At 45.4% G+C, this 22,051-nt stretch overlaps 1 protein-coding gene across 1 annotated transcript in view; it reads left to right on the top strand.

Moving 5' to 3' along the window:
- The window catches only part of LOC147097958 (inactive carboxypeptidase-like protein X2), a 185,900-nt gene that overhangs the window by 5,035 nt on the left and 158,814 nt on the right, over positions 1-22,051 (top strand). The window contains exons 3-8 of the mRNA XM_085971060.1: positions 8,858-8,917; positions 14,201-14,308; positions 15,902-15,985; positions 18,324-18,437; positions 20,594-20,668; positions 21,504-21,584. Coding sequence (XP_085827186.1) covers positions 8,858-8,917; positions 14,201-14,308; positions 15,902-15,985; positions 18,324-18,437; positions 20,594-20,668; positions 21,504-21,584 — 522 coding nt within the window. The remainder of the gene's footprint in view (positions 1-8,857; positions 8,918-14,200; positions 14,309-15,901; positions 15,986-18,323; positions 18,438-20,593; positions 20,669-21,503; positions 21,585-22,051) is intronic.

Raw genomic sequence — 22,051 nt, 5'->3', positions numbered from 1 at the left:
ATGATAATAAATTACCCCCAATTCCGTGAGCTCTTATCTTATGCAGTAACCTTTTAAGTGGCACCTTATCGAATGCCTTCTGGAAATCCAAATACACCACATCCACTGGCTCACCTTTGTTGACCCTGCTCGTTACATCGTCAAAGAACTCCAGCAAATTTGTTAAACATGATTTCCCTTTCATAAAACCATGCTGACTCTGCTTGACTGCATTATGATTTTCCAAATACCCTGCTACTGCTTCCTTAATGAAGGACTCCAGCATTTTCCCAATGACAGATGTTAGGCTAACTGGTCTATAGTTTCCTGCTTTCTGTCTCCCTCCTTTCTTAACCAGCTACAGTCATAAAAAAAGTCACATGAAGCTAGATTGTAAGAAAGAAAGAAATACTTGTGATGTAAGAAAACTACTAGGCACTTGGTCTAAGCATTAAACAAAGCTTTAATCAACTGTTTTACAACATGGAGGTCTGGTTGTGTCCTTCACTAGTTCCTGTTAAGAATGCCCTGCGCAAGCTGGGCCCGTGCCCGAGTATTTATACTCTCCCTGGACAGCGCCACCCATAGGCCGTTCAGTATTATTTCATAAGTCTTTCTTTCATGAATGACTGATTCATGTCAACTTGCATTTATATAGCGCCTTTCACGACCTCAAGACGTCCCAAATCACTTTGAAGCCAGTGAAGTACTTTTTGAAGTGTAGCCACTGTTGTAATGTAGGAAACGCGGCAGCCAATTTGTGCACAGCAAGCTCCCATAAACAGTAATGTGATAATGACCGGATAGTCTGTTTCAGTGATGTTGGTTGAAGGGTAAATATTGGCCTGGGACACGGATTTATGAAATAATTTCAGTGCCGCATCTGACAATCTATCCACAATGGCTTCAGTGCATTTAAACAAGCTTGAGGGAGAGCTTTTTTGAGGCTGTTTGAAGTTAAAAAAGCTTCAATGCAGCTGGGATACCGGGTCTCTGTAATATGATACTTGATCTGGCATAGCATCAGCTTTCTGAAGTTTTCCTCCTTGCTCTCCTCCCTTAAGTAGGCTATGCCCCACCTTCATTTACTGTATTGCACCACTAGGGCTACTTTAAGTCCATAAGGAGGAAGGAAAGTCTGAGGGGAATCACTTTTTATTTAATTGCTGTATTCCAAAATATATCTTAACCAATAAAAAAGCGTGCCCTTTTAAACGATCTGACTGCTGCTCGGGCACTGTATGACATCACCAACATCTGCCGCTGCTCCTTTGATTGCAATGGGAGTTATGACTTAAGCACAGTCTGGGAACGGAGCTAGCGTTGCCAGGTCCCAGGAAGGCATGCGACGAGCTGGGTACTCGGCACATTCCACACACCAGCTTTTCCTGGGGCCGGGTGGGTCTAGACTGGCTCTCAGGTCAGTCAGAAGTTGCGAGTCCTGTTGCAGTAAATGGAACTGCTCCCAACGCCTCTCCTTTCAGCGTGGCTCAGAGAGCCCCAGCAACAACAACAACAACTTGTATTCATATAGTGCCTTTAACGTAGTAAAACGGCCCAAGAAGCTTCACAGGAGCGTTATCAGACAAAATTTGACACCGAGCCGCATAAGGAGATATCAGGGCAGGTGACCATAAGCTTGGTCAAAGAGGTGGGTTTTGACATGAATCAGTCATTCATGAAAGAAAGACTTATGAAATAATACTGAGCGGCCTGCGGGTGGCACTGTCCAGGGAGAGTATAAATACTCGGGCACGGGCCCAGCTTGCGCAGGACATTCTTAACAGGAACTAGTGAAGGACACAAATAGACCTCCATGTTGTAAAACAGTTGATTAAAGCTTTGTTTAATGCTTAGACCAAGTGCCTAGTAGTTTTCTTACATCAGGTTTTAAGGAGCATCTTAAAGGAGGAAAGAGAGGTAGAGAGGCGGAGAGGTTTAGGGAGGGAATTCCAGAGCTTAGGTTTTTAAGCAAGTGCGGAGGCAGGGAAAGGAGGAATGGGGGAACAAAAGGGAAGGTCTGTGGTAGGGTGGAAGGCAGGAGAGATTAAATGATGAAAGGGATGGCGGTGCGAGGCGAAAGGAGATGGTAACGGGACAGACTGATCTTGGCCACATTGCTGCAGCAAACTAAAGAGCAGCAGCAAGACATTCCATCATGAGGAAGTAGGGAACGTTGAATGGAGAGGTACTAATGGGTCCCTCTGCTGGCAGCTACTTTTGAAGCAAGATTTGGAATGCCTGCTCTCACTGGTTAGGTACGACCGTTCGGGGATCCAGTCGGGGAGGAGAGCAGCTTGCGAAGAGCACAGTGCTGTTTATTGATGTCTGCATGATATGATGCCGCATTTTCCAGCCAGATAGCATTAGCTTTTTTTTTTATGTAAGACTTGCATATTACCATGAAGTTGTGCCTCTTGGCCAATACAGTTGTCACTGAAATGTCGATGCAGACTGACCAAAAAAAACCATCTTTCCCTGTCACCGATCATTCTTCACACTGGAGCAACGGGAATTCTGACCACCCACCCCATCCAGCCGTCAGTAAGGACCAGAGTGTTCCCAACATCTGAATCTTTGTCTAGCATGGCCAATGTTATGATAAAAATCTCTGGACTGAGGTACCACACCAATTGCCCGCTTTAGCGTGGACACTCCCCTATTGGCTAGTAGGGCAATACTTATGGGCTGCTTGAGGAACTGAGTCTGTCACAGAACCTTTAACCTAACAGCAACAATTGTACTCTAAAAGTGTAAATCATAAGAACATAAGAATTAGGAGCAGGAGTAGGCCATTTGGCCCCTCGAGCCTGCTCCGCCATTCAATAAGATCATGGCTGATCTCAACGCTTAAGGATTCATGTTTAACTCTACATTACATGTTTCCTACATTACAACAGCAACTACACTTCAAAATGGTGCTTCATTGGCTGCAAAGCGCTTTGAGACGTCCTGAGGTCATGAAAGGCGCTGTGTAAATGCAAATCTTTCTTTATCTTTTTGCAGACTTACTGTTGCAATATTCAAAGAGCTAAGGTGTTGAATATTCCAGTTAAGAGTGAGCCCCACAGGTTTAGCTGGTCCAGTAAATAAAGGCCTGACTCTCTTTTTCTCCTCTCCTTTCCTAAAGGCACTGCCTCTTGCCAGGAAATGGTTCCACAGGCATCAGGCGCACTCTGCTCCCTCCCCCAAGTGGGCATTCTTCACAGGATATTCAACTACAGAGGGCAGCATGACATCCACACACATGCACTTTCCAGCAGGAATCATCATAGAAATTTATGGCACAGATGGAGGCCATTCGGCCCATCGTGAATGACATGAATCTTGATTTTCATGTGGAAATGACTTATGAAGTAATACTGGGTGGCCTGCTGGTGGCGCTGTCCAGGGAGAGTATAAATACTCGGGCATGGGCCCAGCTTGCTCAGGACATTCTTTAACAGGAACTAGTGAAGGACACAACTAGACCTCCATGTTGAAAAACAGTTGATTAAAGCCTTGTTTAATACTTAGACCAAGTGCCTAGTAGTTTTCTTACGTCAGTGTCTGCGCCGGCCGAAAAAGAGCTCTCCAGCCTAATCCCACTTTCTAGCTCTTGGTCCGTAGCCCTGGAGGTTACGGCACTTCAAGTGCATATCCAAGTACTTTTTAAATGTGATGAGGGTTTCTGCCTCTCCTACCCTTTCAGGCAGTGAGTTCCAGAACCCCACCACCCTCTGGATGAAAAAAAATTCTCCTCAACTCCCCTCTAATCCTTCTACCAAATTACTTTAAATCTATGCCCCCTGGTTATTGACCTCTCTGCTAAGAGAAATAGGTCTTTCCTATCCACTCTAGCTAGGCCCCTCATAATTTTACATGCCTCAATTAAATCTCCCCTCAGCCTCCTCTGTTCCAAAGAAAACAACCCCAGCCTATCCAATCTTTCCTCATAGCTAAAATTCCCCAGCCCAGGCAACAGCCTCGTAAATCCCCTCTGTACCCTCTCTGGTGAAATCACATCTTTTCCTGTACTGATGATCAGGAGTGGGAGGCCTCCTCAAAGCAAGGGCACTCAATCAATTGAAGTGCTCCTGCTGCTGCCTCAGCTGCCACAGACTGGCGATCAAACAATGGGCCTTCTGGCTTGTATGGCTAAAGCTAGTCACTGGATAAACTGACTGAGCCATCAGGATAGCATTCAATTCCTTTACACTCATGACGCGTAGAGATGTAGCACGGTGGGCAGTAGCAAACGTTGCCCTGGCAGAGGGGGGCACTGGTCCGATCCCCTGCCTTCATGAAGTCCCCATTTCAGCTGCACTGTTGGGCGTAAGACATAAGAATATAAGAATTAGGAACAGGAATAGGTCATACGGCCCCTCGAGCCTGCTCCACCATTCAATAAGATCATGGCTGATCTTCGACCTCAACTCCACTTTTCCACCCGATCCCCACATCCTTTGATTCCCCATGAGTCCAAAAATCTATCGATCTCAGCCTTGAATATACTCAGTGATTGTGCATTCACAGCCCTCTGGGGTAGAGAATTCCAAAGATTCACAACCCTCTGAGTGAAGAAATTTCTCCTCATCTCAGTCCTAAATGGCCGACCCCTTATTCTGAGACTGTGACCCCTGGTTCTAGACTCTCCAGCCAGGAGAAACAACCTCTCAGCATCCACCCTGTCAATCCCCCTCAGAATCTTATATGTTTCAATGAGATCACCTCTCATTCTTCTAAACTCCAGAGAGTCTAGGTCCAATCTACTCAATCTCTCCTCACCGGCACCAAATGGAGGGCCAGCTGGGATAAGAAATCAGAGGCAGAGTCCTCAGTGGGTTGCTTTTGCATTTCTTTCAGTGAAACTGCATAGCAGCATAGGTGGAGATCATGGATGAAGTAGCATGTCCATCTCCCTAGTCACAGAGGCTAGCTGGACCTGCGGGTGGAACAACAACAACAACGTGTATTTATATCGCATCTTTAACATAGTAAAACGTCCCAAGGTGCTGCACAGGAGTATTTTAAGACAAAAAAATTTGATACCGATCCACATAACAATAAATTAGGGCTGTAAGAGGTAGGTTTTAAGGAGCGTCTTAAAGGAGGAAAGAGAGGTAGCGAGGCGGAGAGGTTTAGGCAGGGAATTCCAGAGCTTAGGGCCTAGGCAACAGAAGGCACAGCTACCAAAGGTTGAGCGATTATAATCAGGGATGCTCAAGGAGAGGAATTTGAATAAAATAACTTACTATTCTGTTCACCAAACTCAGCTAGATCACAGCTTCCCACCCATCCCTATTGTTCACTGTGCATCATCTTATGTTATCTGTATATTGTTCCTTTCTACTGATTTTTAATTAGCAAAACTGTTTCCTCTGATGCCGTGAGTCTTGTTCCGTTCTAGAGTAACGTTTCGGGGATTCCAACTCCCAGGGTGTTGACGTTTCCTTGCCTTTCTCTGCTCTTCCCTCTCAAGGCCCCACAGCATGCCAAGGGTCGTGCTGCATCATTCTGCCTTCACTTACATCCTGCACTCTGATGAATTACAGCATCACATTGACATTCTCGCAACTCGACTTTGCTGTTCATGGTAACAGTCAGGATACAAAAGGCATTTCAGTGTACACATTGTGGCAGCAGGGTTTGATATGTTAGCTGGAATTCATCCCCCCTGTGCACAGCACTCAGATAGACGCACATCAGCCTAGAATCACTCACAGAATTACTCTACATCGACAGTTCCAACGATTTAATATTTTTAAACGATATTCTAATGCACAGTTTTGTACACCAGGGGGGTGATTTTCTCAATGGGAAGCTTTTGGAGGCGGGACTCCCAATTGTCGGGTTTCAGTCCCGCCTCCATCAGCTTCTGGCCAACCAGCGGGATTTTCCCCTGATTGACCTTGTTAGGCCCGCCCAGCGGGCTCAGCAGGCCAATTAGGGCGAAGCCGGTTGCAGAGCACATCAACGTATGACGTGTCATCTGTCAAGAATTTATGAAAGAAGAAATGTCATCGTTTGACAGCTCTGTGAAGCTGTCAAACACTGACATTCTCTGTAGTTTGATGAGGTCTTGCATTCAAGACCTCATCAACCTTCTTTCTTTTACAGAAATGAGATGTTTGTTGCATTGGAGAATGCAACGGCCATCTCTCATCTGCAACACGGAGGTCCGAGACTCTCCGCATACAAACTGACTGAAGCCTGCAGGAAGAAACAAAGGTAAGTACACTTTTAAAAACACTTTCCACTTACCTCAGATACTCACCTCTACACTCTTGCACCCATCACTTACCTTCACAGCACACTTTTGCACCCCTCCGACCCCCGCAGACCCATTACTCGCCTCGCTGAGCTGCTGGGTTTTGGAACCTTCGGGAAGCCCGCACTTGTGAGGGCAAAAAGGGGATAATCCTATTTTCTGCCTGTTAACTACCTGTTAACAGGCAGTTAATCGGCTTTAATTCCTTCCCGCCGCCAAGGAGACGGGACCCGCTTCCTGGGAAGATGGCATGGAGGCGGGTTGGGGGCAGGTTTGCCACCCACCCCCAAATTCTGCCATTTTGCCGGCAGTCCCGCCTCCATACGCGCCTCCTCGGGGCTGAGAAAATCGCCCCCCAAGATTCATTGGATGTGCATGTACGTACGATTAAAGTTCAGGCTGCAGTGTTTTTTTATGAGGATTTCAGATTAGAAACATTTAAGTGGGATCACGAACATTTCAGGAGTCACAGGTGGTGGTTTCTCAGACCCTCCAAGATCACCTGCAACTGAAATATGAGGTGCGAAAGAGTCTTCAGATGTGGCAGCAACCACAGAGACGCGTGCCCGGGAGAGGGTGAAGTGGGCGTGCACAGCAATGGAAGGGAGGGAATACGTCTCAGGATATTATGGATTCCTTTTATTAGGATCAGCTGTTTTTATTACTTATTCATAATAGTTCATGCGTGGAGCACAGACAGTTCAAATCCTGCTGAGCTTTGAGGGGAAAAACACCAAATTTAGCTCAGGACTAATTTACTGCAAAGACAGGCCCTATATATAGACAGATTTATAAAGAGACAAAGATTTATAAAGGAATGCAGATTTGTAAAGGAACCGAAATTGATATGGGAACACGGATTTATAAAGGAGCACCATGGATAAAGCACCACAGATTTATAAAGGAACATAATTAATAAGGGAACAGAGATTTATAAAGGAATCGAAATTGATATGGGAACACAGATTTATAAAGGAATCAAAATTGATAAGGGAACAGAGATTTATAAAGGAATCAAAATTGATACGGGAACACAAATTTATAAAGGAGCACCATGGATAAAGGACCACAGATTTATAAAGGAATCAAAATTGTTAAGGGAACACAGATTTATAAAGGAATCAAAATTGATAAGGGAACACAGATTTATAAAACCACAGAAATTGATACGGGAATAAAGATTTATAAAGGAACATTGTTTGATAAAGGAGCACAGAATCAGCTTCCCTCACACAAAGCTGCCTGTGCAGCATCACCTCACCTTCACTTGACTCTCTCCCTGTACTGAAGCACCTCACCTTTGCTCAGCACCTCCCCATGACAAAACAGCTCAGGCTGGAAACTCACCTTGATGCACAAACTGTGAATGTGAATTCTACAATCCTATGACTAAAAGCCTTGCAGCTCCAACCTCCATAAGATTGTTCCCTGTTTTTAACAGAGCAGGGAAGGGAAGCCCTGACATATTTGCTGTTGACTATTACTCTTTCTATATCTGATGTACATGAGTATCACAATGAAAGTTCCTTTGACTTAACGCTGGCCTCTTGAGCGTCCCCGATTTTAATCGACCCACCAATGGCGGCCGTGCCTTCAGCTGCCTGGGCCCTAAGCTCTGGAATTCCCTCCCTAAACTTCTCCGCCTCTCTACCTCTCTCTCCTCCTTTAGGACACTCCGTAATACCTACCTCTTTGACCAAGCTTTTGGTCACCTGCCCTATTATCTCCTGATGTGGCTCGGTGCCAAATTTTGTTTGATAATCGCTCCTGTGAAGCGCCGTGGGACGTTTTACTATGTTAAATGCGCTATATAAATGCAAGTTGTTGTTGTTAAGAGGCACAGGCATGGTGGGCTGAATGACCTCCTTCTGTGCTGTATTATTCTATGATTCTGAAGAGCTGGAGACAAAATAAGACCAATCATGGAAAAGCTGCTTTTTTGTTGCTTTTCCCCTTGTGAAAAAGCTGAGCGAGAAACATGCATTCGCTCAGCTAAAAAAAAAATCTGTGCCTCGTGAATTAAGTTACCTCCCTAAGGTACGGTTTTCCGCATTCTTAACAAAACTGAGCCTTAATAACCAAACGAGGTGGTGAAGACATTTTTTTTCATGCTGTGCCAGCAACAGAATAAAATTAGTAAGTTCTGGCAATGCACAGTAGGCTGTCAGCATCTGAAAGGGGAAAGACTGCTTCTGACAAAGGGCCTTATCCTGTCTTGTCTCTTTCAGGTGACCAGGGACCGCCTGTACACTTCCAGCAGTTTTTGTTGCTGATAATTTCAGATTTCTGGCATTTGCAGGCTTTGTTTTTATTCAGAGTTATTCTGACAAAGGGAGAAAATTTTTTAGGCCCGATATAGGGCGAGAGCTGTACGCAGTAAGGCTTGGGTGATGAACACACGTCTCCTGGGCACTGGGTGGCACCAAACACTTGAGGTCATGGCGTTCCAGTGATTTCTTCATGTAAGAAACAGGCGCGATGGGCCGAATGGCCTCCTTCTGTGCTATATCATTCTCTGATTCTACGTGAATGACAACCCTTTCAATTTTACATATGATGTTGAATAAGAGTATAAATTATAAACTGTTTATAAATGTGTTTTGATTTTTGGTTATTTCTGATCTACAGAAATTCCAACTGAGCCTGTCATGGAAATGCCAGAAGAAATTGTCACAGGCCTGGAAATATGTAAGTATAATCAGGATCAAACAGAATCAAAGGCGGCACAATGTTTACGAGTGGACATAGTTACTTGTCGATTCAGTACAGATCCAGCACTAACCCTAATGCTGCCAAGGCAAAACTCCTGTGCTTACTCCATCACAGGACAATCAAAAAGCAAGTGACCGATCGTAGACCTTCCTGATAGAGTAAAACACAGCTGCCCTGTGGTCTGCCGTGTTAGTCCCTTGGTATTGCTTGGTTTGACCTACTGAGCCTGAAGAACATAAGAATTAGGAGCAGGAGTAGGCCACACGGCCCCTCGAGCCTGACCGCCATTCAATAAGATCATGACTGATCTTCGACCCCAACTCTACTTTCCCGCCCGATCTCCATATCTCTTGATTCCCCTAGAGTCCAAAAATCTATTTATCTCAGCCTTGAATATACTCAATGATTCAGGCATCCACAGCCCTTTGGGGCAGAGAATTCCAAAGATTCACAACCCTCTGAGTGAAGAAATTCCTCCTCAGCTCAGTCCTAAATGGCCGACCCCTTATCCTGAGACTGTGCCCCCTAGTTCTAGACTCTCCAGCCAGAGGAAACAACCTCTCAGCATCTACCCTGTCAATCCCCCTCAGAATCTTACATGTTTCAATGAGATTAACTGAGCCAGCAATAGTGCTCCAGTATTTGCTGCAGATGTACACTGCCTGAAAGGGTGGTGGAGGCAGACTCAATCGTGGCATTCAAAAGGGAATTGGATAAGTCATAGAGTCATAGAGTTATACAGCACGGATAGAGGCCCTTCGGCCCATCGTGTCCGTGCCGGCCATCAAGCCCTGTCTAATCTAATCCCATATTCCAGCATTTGGTCCGTAGCCTTGTATGTTATGGCATTTCAAGTGCTCATCCAAATGCTTCTTAAATGTTGTGAGGGTTCCTGCCTCCACAACCCTTTCAGGCAGTGAGTTCCAGACTCCAACCACCCTCTGGGTGAAAAAGTTCTTTCTCAAATCCCCTCTAAACCTCCCGCCCTTTACCTTGAATCTATGCCCCCTAGTTATTGACCCTTCTACTAAGGGAAAAAGCTCCTCAGCATCCATCCTATCTATGCCCCTCATAATTTTGTACACCTCAATCATGTCCCCCCTCAGCCTCCTCTGCTCCAAGGAAAACAAACCCAATCTGCCCAGTCTTTCTTCATAGCTGAAGCGCTCCAGCCCTGGTAACATCCTGGTGAATCTCCTCTGCACCCTCTCCAAAGCGATCACATCCTTCCTGTAGTGTGGCGACCAGAACTGCACACAGTATTCCAGCTGTGGCCTAACCAGTGTTTTATACAGCTCCATCATAACCTCCTTGCTCTTATATTCTATGCCTCGGCTAATGAAGGCAAGTATCCCATATGCCTTTTTTACCACCTTATCCACCTGTTCCGCCGCCTTCAGGGATCTGTGTACTTGCACACCCAGATCCCTCTGCCCCTCCGTCTTGCCTAGGGTCTTACCATTCATTGTGTATTCCCTTGCCTTGTTAGTCCCCCCAAAGTGCATCACCTCGCACTTTTCTGGGTTAAATTCCATTTGCCACTGTTCCGCCCATCTGACCAACCCATCTATATCATCCTGCAGACTGAGACTACCCTCCTCGCTATTTACCACCCTACCAATTTTTGTATCATCCGCGAACTTACTGATCATACCTTTTACATTCATATCCAAGTCATTAATGTAGACCACAAACAGCAAGGGACCCAGCACCGATCCCTGTGGCACCCCACTGGCCACAGGCTTCCAGTCACAAAAACAACCTTCGACCATCACTCTCTGCCTTCTGCCACTAAGCCAGTTGTGTATCCAATGTGCCAAGGCACCCTGGATTCCATGGGCTCTTACCTTCTTGACCAGTCTCCTGTGCGGGACTTTATCGAAGGCCTTACTGAAATCCATGTATACCACATCCACTGCGTTACCCTCATCCACACACCTAGTCACCCCCTCAAAAAATTCAATCAAATTAGTCAGACATGATCTTCCCTTGACAAAGCCATGTTGACTATCCCTGATTAATCCTTGTCTCTCCAAGTGGAGACTAATTTTGTCCCTCAGAATTTTTTCCAATAATTTTCCTACCACTGATGTTAGGCTCACTGGCCTGTAGTTCCCCGGTTTTTCCCTACTTCCCTTCTTGAATAATGGTACTACATTAGCGGTTCTCCAGTCCTCTGGCACATCCCCTGTGGCCAGAGAGGTCCTGAATATATGTGTTAGAGCCCCCGCAATCTCTTCCTTTGCCTCACACAGCAGCCTGGGATACATTTCATCCGGGCCTGGGGATTTATCCATTTTTAGGCCTGCTAAAACCGCCAATACCTCCTCCCTCTCGATGTTAATATGTTCGAGCATATCACAGTCCCCCCGCCCTATTTCTATGTCTACATCGTCCTCCTCCATCGTGAAAACAGATGCAAAAAATTCATTTAGAACCCCTCCTACATCTTCCGGCTCCACACACAGATTGCCACTTTTGTCCCTAATGGGCCCTATTTTTTCCCTAGTTATCCTCTTACCCTTAATATACTTATAAAACATCTTAGGATTATCCTTTATTTTGCTCGCCAGTGTTATTTCATGGCCCCTCCTTGATCTCCTAATTTCTTTTTTAAGTATCCCCCTGCACTTTTTGTACTCCTCTAGGGCTTCCTCCGTCTTTAGCCTTTTGTATCTGCCAAAAGCCCTCCTTTTTTTCCTAATCCATTCTCGTATATCCCCTGACATCCAAGGTTCCCTGTGGTTTTTGGAACCACCCTTGACCTTTACAGGAACATGTTGCCATTGTATGATCTCAATCTCCCTTCTGAAAGCCTCCCATTGCTCCGATGCGGATTTTCCTACAAGTAGCTGATCCCAGTCCATTTTGGCCAGATCCTGCCTTATCCTATTAAAATCGGCCTTCCCCCAATTTAGAACCTTTATTTCCGGCCCATCCCTGTCCTTTTCCATGACCACCTTAAATCTCACCATATTATGGTCACTGTCACCAAAGTGCTCACCTACTAGCACTTTTTCCACTTGGCCGGCCACATTCCCTAGAATTAGGTCCAGTACCGCCCCCTCTCTTGTAGGACTTTCTACATGCTGGCTCAAAAAGCTCTCCTGGATGCACTTTAAGAATTCTACACCCTCTGAGCCTTTCACACTTTGACTATCCCAGTTAATATTGGGGAAGTTGAAATCCCCCATTATTATTACCCTATTATTTGCACATTTCTCTGAGATTTGCCTACATATCTGTTCCCTGAAGGAAAAAAAATTGCAGAGGTAGAGGGAAAGGGTGGGGGAGTGGGACTGGCTGAAGTGCTCTTGCAGAGAGCCGGCACGGGCTCGATGGGCTGAATGGCCTCCTTCTGTGCTGTAACCATTCTCTGATTCAATAAATCGTATCAAAAGCTGAGTCAGTCACCTCTGTGGTACAATCCTGTCGATCAGCAGACTTTCAGCTATTACAAAATACGAATAAATAGAAGAGAATGGGAAAGAGCAGAAATAGGACCAAGAGAAGTAAGGGCACTTTTTACGTAAAGTGATTTTTATTGTCTCCGTGGCCCACTTTATTGGTTAGTTATGTCCCCCTCTACTCTTGGGACCACTGACTCTCACTGGGGTACAGTTCAACTTGTTGTCACTCGTTGCTCTCCAGTACCTCCGCCAAGTGGCCAAGACCGTGAGTGCAGGCAGGTTGCAAGAGTCTGAGCCTGTGCTCACCTGACTTCCACAGAGTGAGAAGTGCACAGACAAGATAATGGGGGGGTGGCGGCGTGGGGGTTGGGGCTCGGCTTGTTGACTGTTCTCGGAAAAGAAAGAAAGTCTTGCATTTCTATAGCGCCTTTCATGACCACCGGACGTCCAAAAGCACTTTACAGCCAATGAAGTACTTTTTGAAGTGCTTTCACTGTTGTAATGTGGGAAACGCAGCAGCCAATTTGCGCACAGCAAGCTCCCGCAAACAGCAACATGATAATGACCAGATAATCTGTTTTAGTGATGTTGATTGAGGGATAAATATTGGGTCAGGACACCAAGGATAACTCCCCCTGCTCTTCTTCAAAATAGTGCATCTTTTATGCCCACCTGAGAGAGCAGACGGGACCTCGGTTTAACGCCTCATCCGAAAGACGGCACCTCCGACAGTGCAGCACTCCCTCAGCAATGCACTGGGAGTGTCAGCCTGGATTTTTGTGCTCAAGTCTCTGGAGTGGGACTTGAACCCACGACCTTCTGACTCAGAGGCGAGTGTGCTGCCCACTGATCCATGGTTGACACTTGTAGGGTTAACATTACAGTAATACTGCTGGACCTTTCAGTTACTTGTTATTAGGGCTTGTTTCAGCGTCACTGCGTGTAAGATGAAAGTCTTTTTTTTTTTAAATGGCCTGGCTAGAGCAGCTAGAATTCACTGGAGCTGCTGGCAGCCTAAGGGTTAACTCTCTCGGTGCGAGAGAATGACTTATACAACCGTGTCATTTTATAGCAATTTGAATTTCCATTACAGCAATCACTGAATCTGCACTGAACAATTATCCAATTACAATGTTCCTTTGCCAGTGCTAACTCGGCATTTATATCAGATCTTTGTCAAGTTCCTGCATTTAACGCTTTACATCAGATCGTACAGGTAAAATAGAACCGATGTTACTACTTTTTCAGGTTTCTGACAGCTGGCTCTCCAACGGTATTAGTGCACAGAGTTTCACTGTCACATATGAACCACTGTGGACTCCTGGTCCTGTTTCACAGTGGAACGAATGCCTTACCCCCCGCCGCCCCCCCCCCCCCCGTCACCATTGGGGAAAAGGAAACAAAACATCATTGGAAAGATCTGTTTAAATTCAGATCTGAACAGGTTCCAGCTCTCTTTATGTAATCCTTTGGGTTATTCCACATATTAAAAAAAAAATCAATCTAATGCAGATGTTGGAACCAGACGGAGAACCCACAGAAAGACCTGAAGCCGACTTTCCAATAGGGGAAGGAGGAACCCCTGGAGACTACTGGGGCGAAGGAAACAGATGGGCTAGTATTCAGCACGTTTTATGAGGCACGCTGCATCAGAAAATATAACGGGCAATGCGTAGTCTTGCCTGGGATCTTGCTGTTTACCTAATGGACCAGGGATAATCGGAACTCCCGAGCACGGCCGGTGTAAATGAATGAGCCAAGTGTTTCAAGAGTAAAGCTAACTTTAAGGTGAGGGCAGAGCTTACTGGAAAAAACCAACTGAAATCTGTTTTTTTTTTCTTTTCTCCAGTTGCTTATGACCTGTGGCCGACTCAAACCCCCACCGAGCCATTCACTGCACCCCCTTTTAAAGAGTACTACACTGAGGAAAAGGAAATCACAGAAGTGGAGAAGACAGGTAGGTGCATCGCATTGGCCCTGCTGTTCAGAACAAGAAAGGTTGAGAGAATACCAGCTGGAAACCTGTGCATGGAGTCTTCCAATTGGAGCCAGGTGCCACAGTACTTCAATGTTCTAAGTACCTTGGGTGGAGGGAGGGTCCATTAGTCACAATTCTAAGAGCATTGATGCGAGGGTAGATGCAGAGAGCATGTTTCTCCTCATGGGGGAATCTAGTACTACGGAGCATAATTTCAGAATAAGGGGGCACCCATTTAAAACGGAAATCAGGAGGAATTTCTTCTTTCAGAGAGTGGTGAATCTTAGGGATTATCTTCCCCAGGGAGCGGTGGAGGCTGGGTCATTGAATATATTGAAGGTGGAGATAGTCAGATTTTTGAAAGGTAAGGGAGTTGAGGGTTATGGGGAGCGGGCAGGGAAGTGGAGTTGAGGCCAAGATCAGATCAGCCATGATCTTATTGAATGGCGGAGCAGGCTCGAGGGGCCAAATGACCTACGCCTGCTCCTACGTCTTATGTTCTTATGTTCATTGGCTCCTCAGCTTCCCTTCATCTCATGGACAATCTCTCTAGTTGTCCATGGAAGGGAAGGGCAACCTGAACCTTATCCCACTATGATTGAGAGATGACGTGTGGCTACATCAGAAGGCTGGGCCATTCCACCCTCTGACGAGAAGGTGAGCTTTGCCAGGCCAAAGGGTCGTTTTCTTGTTTTTCCTCCCTTTCCCTTCTGTTCTTACGGCTGAGAAACATGATGTGGATGTAGAAAGATAGCTAGGGAATGGATGGAAACTAATGAGAAATGGGAAATTCTGAGAGATTGCACATGTGGTGAATTGGGCCAGTAAAAGACAAAGGGGGTGAAACTCAATGATGGCAGGAGTGCAAAACGTGCGGCAACAAACCAGTCGCCCGTTCTACACCTGATTTCACTGGAAAGGAAAATCGATCTAATGCAGATGTAGGAACCAGACTGAGAACCCACAGAAAGACCTGACGCTGACTTTCTAATAGGGGAAGGAGGAACCCCTGGAGATGACTGGGGCCGGGTGTGTAACGGGCAGCCGATTCGCCATCACCTGGTTGTACCCCGCCAAAGTTGTACTCCACCCCCAAAGATTTCCGATTGAATGAGAACCATTACGACACCCACAGGAGGTGTGGTGTGGCTACAGAGCCCAATAAAGGCCGAAGCAGAGCTGAACTTAAAGCATAAATGGGAAGAATTCAACAATAAATTCAGGCTGACGACAGGCTTGAGCTCAAAGGAATATATTTATCACCACTTTGGCAGTCGGGAGTCGTTCTCCACACTCTAGGGTTTAGCTCATAATAGTGCATACTTGAAACGGAAAAACTTGCAGGGATATGGGGAAAGAAGCAGGGGAATGGAACTATCTGGAGAGCTCTTTCAAAGTGCTGGCACAGGCACAATGGGCCGAATGACCTCTTTCGGTGTTGTATGATTCTATTTCTGAGATTCCTTGGTGTGTATAAGGGCCTGTCACCTTGCTGTGCTCTGCGCACTTCAGTTAATACCATTCTTGGATGCCAAGTATTCCAATCTGATTTTTTTTCTCTCCCTTTTACAGCTGAACCTACAGAAGCTTCAGAAATTCCAACGGAGTCGTACGGGGAGAATTATGATTACAAAATAGATGAAGACAAGGACGAATGTGTGTTTAAAACAACATTTTTCCTCCCCCCCACCCCCACGTAAACAAAAAGTGCAGAGCTACTAAACGGAAACCTCTGCACCCATTAGCACTAACGACAATGGATACAAATGCAGTGTAACATTAACCCATTGTTGAGTGGACACAGGCATGGTAATACAGGAAACTTTTTTTTATCCGGCACGGACGGGACCGACGTGGTGCCGGTTCATCAAAAATTCCGGATAACCGAAAGCTATAGTAAAAGATACGGAGCTCTCAAAGTAACAAACCCTGTTGCTTAGTAACAGGTTCAAAACAATGGCCACAAGTTGCAAGTGTCTCTGTAGCTTAGCAACAGCTGCAGCCACACCCTTGCACAGTAACACATGGAGGAAGGCACGTAATAAAAGTTACCTGAACCTACTCCTGAATTTTGCCGGTTAACCGAGATTTCCGGTTATTTAGGTGCCAGTAAATCGAAAGTTTCCTGTAATGGCTCCTTGTGAGGAGAGCTGGCGTTGGAGGGGTTAACCAAAGATCTAAGGGGAAAAAAATGGCAGGAAGTAATTTTGCAAAAACGGTCTAATTTATAGTGTCTGAACCTCAGCCTGCACTGTTATGCAAGTTCCAGAAAACCTCGTGCAGGATGAATCATCCTTTGTGTCCCAAGATCAGATACTTAAAAAAATAATATTATTAGTTTTTGACGGTTTGAGGGTAGCCATCTTTTGATCAACCTGAGGCAGTATTTCAAAGAAACATAAGACGCACTCAGCCTATCCAGCTTCGAAGTCCTGCTTTGCCTGTATATTTATTCTTGATCCCCAGAAAATTAGTGGATACAGTATAAATATTTTAACTGAAACTGAACGCTTAGATTTAAAAAAATATAAAATCATACAAAATAGTTATGAAGAAAAGCTAGAACAACTGGGCCTTTTTCTACTGAAACAGAAACGGTTAAGAGGGATCTAAAGCAGCTTTTCCAAATTATGAACTTTTTTTTCAGAGGACAACTAGTGAAAGTGTGTTTCCATTGGTTGGAGAATCAGTAACAAAAGAGCACAGGCTGAGGACGATCGCTGGAAGAACAGAGCACAAGCGGCTATTGAGACAGAGACCATAACATCACTTAAAAGGAATTGGCTAAATATTTGAAAAAGAAACATCTGATAGGATACTGAAAAGGGGAGGGAAAATTGGGATTGGAGTAGACAGCTCCAGTTAAGGAACTTGCAATGCCACAGGTGTGATGAGTAAAATGGCCTCCTTCTGTGCGCTATGAAAATAGAAGCAAATTGAAGTACTGTATTATCAATAGATTATTGGGTTGAGCACCAAGTTCAGAAGCATTGTTCAAATGCAGCAACATTTCAATAGAAAGACTTGTGTTCATATAACGCCTTTCACAACCTCAGGCCGTTCCAAAGCGCCTTGAAGTACTTTTTAAGTGCAGTCACCGTTCTAATGTAGGGAACGCGGCAGCCAATTTGCGCACAGCAAGCTCCCACAATTAGCAATGAAATAAATGACTGGATCATAGGTGTTGGTTGAGAGATAATTGTTGGCCAGGACGCCGGGAGAACTCCCATGCTCTTCAATCTAGTGTCAGCCTAGATCTTTGTGCTCCAGTCTCTGGAGTGGGACATGAACCCACAACCTTCTGACTCGATGACTCTCAAAGAGCCAGGACAACGAACCAATCCCTTTGCTCCTGATGTTAATCACGGAGTATGATCCCCCTAGCTGGCTATAAAATTCTAACAGGACTAGACAGACTAGATGCAGGAAGGAGGTTCCCGATGGCAGGGGAGTCCAGAACCAGGGGTCACAGTCTAAGGATAAGGGGTAAGCCATTTAGGACAGAGATGAGGAGGAATTTCTTCACCCAGAGAGTGGTGAACCTGTGGAATTCTCTACCACAGAAGGCAGTTGAGGCCAATTCATTAAACATATTCAAGAAGGAGTTACATATATTTCTTAAGGCTAAAGGGATCAAGGGATATGGGGAGAAAGCAGGGACAGGCTACTGAATTTGGATGATCAGCCATGATCTCATTAAATGGCGGAGCAGGCTCGAGGGGCCGAATGGCCTACTCCTGCTCCTATCATCTATGTTTCTATGTTGCCAGGCCAACTGAGAAAAGACTGATGTTCTTCCATTAATCTGCTGGTCGAGTGAATCCCAAATAAAAGTACATGGATGGCCACTGTTCATCCACGCCATCAATTCTCTGGGTATTTGTGTGTCCTCATTTCCCTGGGAAGTGGTGAAGTCTACGTACAGCCCCTCTGGGGAAATTCAAAGATTCTTACATTTGAAATACTTCAAACCAAATCTTGCTCTTTGTTACAGATGGGTGGAGCAGGCCGGAGGAAAAACCAAAGAAACCTGATGACACAGCACTTGAGAAGGAGCTAGAGTTTGAGTTGGAGATTGAAGAAGTTGAGCCAGATGAATATGGAGAGTGTAAGTAATCTGCTGTGTGCCTGTTTGGTCTAACGCAGCTTCAGCAAGCATAAGCTCATAGCATTGCAGTTACATGGCTGATTGAAGACTGCCACAGAGATCCCACTACATGGATCAGCTCATGTGTTAATCTGCTCACTGAAAAAGCTTCAGCGTGATCTGCCCATCGGACAGACTTCAGTACCAAAGATTCACCAGGCTGATACCTGGGATGGCAGGAATGACGTATGAGGAGAGATTGGGACGATTGGGCTTGTACTCGCTGGAGTTTAGAAGAATGAGAGGGGATCTCATTGAAACTTATAAAATTCTGACAGGACTGGACAGACTAGATGCAGGAAAGATGTTCCCGATGGTCGGGGAGTCCAGAACCAGGGGTCACTGTCTAAGGATAAGGGGTAGGCCATTTAGGACAGAAATGAGGAGGAATTTCTTCACCCAGAGAGTGGTGAACCTGTGGAATTCTCTACCACAGAAGGCAGTAGAGGCCAATTCATTAAATATATTCAAGAAGGCTAAAGGGATCAAGATGTATGGGGAGAAAGCAGGGACCGGGTACTGAATTTGGATGATCAGCCACGATCGCATTGAATGGCGGAGCAGGCTCGAGGGGCCGAATGGCCTACTCCTCCTATCGTCTATGTTTCTATATACGGCACAGAAACAGGCCATTCGGCCCAACCAGTCCATGCCGGCGTTTATGCTCCACTTGAGCCTCCTACCGTCTTTCCTCATCTAACTCTATCAGCGTAACCCTCTATTCCCTTCTCCCTCATATGTTTGTCCAGCCTCCGCTTAAATGCATCTATACTGTTCGCCTCAACCACTCCCTGTGGTAGCGAGTTCCACATTCTCACCACTCTCTGGGTAAAGAAGTTTCTTCTGAATTCCCTATTGGATTTCTTGGTGACTATCTTATATTGATGGCCTCCATCTTTGCTCTTCCCCACAAGTGGAAACACTTTCTCTGTATCCACTCTATCAAAACCTTTCATAATTTTAAAGACCTCTATTAGGTCACCCCTCATCCTTCACTTTTCAAGAGAACAGAGACCCAGCCTGTTTATCCTTTCCTGATAGGTATATCCTCGCATTTCTGGTATCATCCGTATAAATCTTTTTTGCACCATACAAGAGATTATTTACTGTAAGTGATTTAAAAGCAGGGGAACATAAAGGAACTGATTAACCCAGGAGAGTGACTGAAATAAAAACCGAAACTGCTGGAAATACACAGCAGGTCAGTCAGTATTGGAAAAAGAAACGGCAAATTAACGTTTTGGTGGGACCTTACATCTGAACTTCACATTGAAGGGCCTCCATCCAAAAAGTATTACTTTTCTTCCAGGTGCTGACTGACCTGCTATGCTTTTCCGGCGCCATTGCTTTTTAGTTTAGCTTTCCAACCTTCAGTTCTTTGTGAAGAGAGCCTCTTCTGGTTTATTCAGGTCACAATTTTAACTTGCAGTTGGTAAACTGGAACAGTTGAAACTGAATGAAAGAAAGACTTGCATTTATATAGCGCCTTTCACGACCACCAGACGTCTCAAATCGCTTTACAGCTAATGAAGTGTAGTCACTGTTGTAATGTGGGAAACGTGGCAGCCAATTTGCGCACAGCAAACTCCCACAAACAGCAATGTGATAATGACCAGATAATCTGTTTTAGTGATGTTGGTTGAGGGATAAGTATTAGCCAGGACACTGGGGATAACTCCCCTGCTCTTCTTCAAAATAGGGCCATGGGATCTTTTACATCCACCTGAGAGAGCAGACAGGGCCTCGGTTTAACATCTCATCTGAAAGACGGCACCTCCGACAGTGCAGCACTCCCTCAGCACTGCACTGGCGGTGTCAGCCTAGCTTTATGTGTTCAAGTCTCTGGGAGTGGGACTTGAACCCACAACCTTCTGACTCAGGGGCGAGTGTGCTACCCACTGAGCCACAGCTGACAGTGGCGAGGTGTCCATTGCTTGTAGGAAGAGAATGTGACACTCCCATTCCCAACACGACCTGCAGAGCTGTGAACAGCAGTGAGTGAGACTGGAGTATATCTCCTTTGCTGCGACAGTGAGCTCCTGCCTTGGTGCTGCTAATACTGTGGGCTGCCAGGTAGCGATTAAATCAGCATAAGATGGATTCTGTGTGTTTTTCAGTGCAACCGAAAGAGCTCGAACCGGATGAAATATACAACTATGAAGATACATGGGATGAAGAAACTGGGAAAGAAGGTAAGTGTAGGTATTTTTTATGACAGTGATGCGTATCGTTGCTTTCTGTCTGTGTAATAGTGTGCTACGGGTTTCTGGATTGTGGCACAGGCTGTTAAATGACAAAATTTCATTTAATTTTCCTGACCTCTGGGATTTCAGACACATATTGGGACCCCGAGCTCCCAGTGGCCTGTCACTTTAATTCACCGCTCCATTCCCACTCAGACCTCGCCGTCCTCGGCCTCTTGCATTGTTCCACGGAAGCTCAGCGTAAGCTCGAGGAACAGCACCTCATCTTTCGATTAGGCACTCTACAGCCTTCTGGACTCAATATCAAGTTCAACAATTTCAGATCATAACCTCGGCCCCTATCACATATATATATTTTCTTTTTTTATCCAGTTTTTGTTTGGCCTTTTTTTCTTCCCTCCCACGTGGCAGCTGTCCTTCATTCTGCCAGCGCAATTCATACCTCATCTAGTGCCATCCTTTGTTCCTTAACCTGTCCCATTACCACCTCCTCTTGCCTTGAATGTCTCTTAATGTCTCTCAATGTCTCTTAATCTCTCCTGCTTTCTATCCTATCACTGACCTTCCCTTTTGTTCTTTCATCCCCTCCCCCTTTTCCCAGCCCCTAAACCTGCTTTCCATTTCCTGCTTTTTTCCAGTTCTGACGAAGGGTCATCGACCTGAAACGTTAACTCTGTTTCTCTCTCCACGGATGTTGCCTGGCCTGCTGAGTTTTTCCAGCGTTTTCTGTTGTTATTTCGGATTTCCAGCATCCGCAGTATTTTGCTATTGTATATATTACATAGAATATGCAACTCAAAAACAGGCCGTGTGTGTTTTTCAGTACAACCAGGAGAGCTCGAACCGGATGAAATATACGACTATGGAGATACATGGGAGGAAGAAACTGGGAAAGAAGATAACTGTAGGTATTTTTTATGATAGTGATGCGTACTATTACTTTCCGTAATAGTGTTTGTTACGGGTTTCTGGATTGTGGGACAGGCTGTTAAATGACAGAATTTCATTTAATTTTCCTGACCTCTGAGATTTCAGATATATATTACATAGAATATGCACCACAAAAACAGTCCATTCGACCCAACCAGTCCATGCCGGCATTTATGCTCCACTTGATTTCCTTAATTCTCACTGGAAATCCAGCAGCAACACATGTGGTGGCAGCACGGTTCCTGACATGTCACTGCTCCCATACACCAGGCATCAAAACAACAAAGACGCTCCTCTCTGCCCTGCCTCTCAACATAAACTCAAATCACAGCCACTCATTACTTACATGGCAAAATGCTACTGTGGAGTCAGGTCTAGTTCAGTCTCTCTGCTGGCTTTAAACTCTCTGACTGGCTTCGGAATTAGTCAGCCTCAGATATG

The sequence above is a fragment of the Somniosus microcephalus genome, chromosome 30 (assembly GCF_052327205.1).
Source record: "Somniosus microcephalus isolate GS21.2 chromosome 30, FLI_Smic_1.0, whole genome shotgun sequence".
Taxonomy (NCBI): domain Eukaryota; kingdom Metazoa; phylum Chordata; class Chondrichthyes; order Squaliformes; family Somniosidae; genus Somniosus; species Somniosus microcephalus.
Note: the sequence above shows the minus strand (reverse complement) of the source record. Positions and strands in the feature narration are given on the sequence as shown.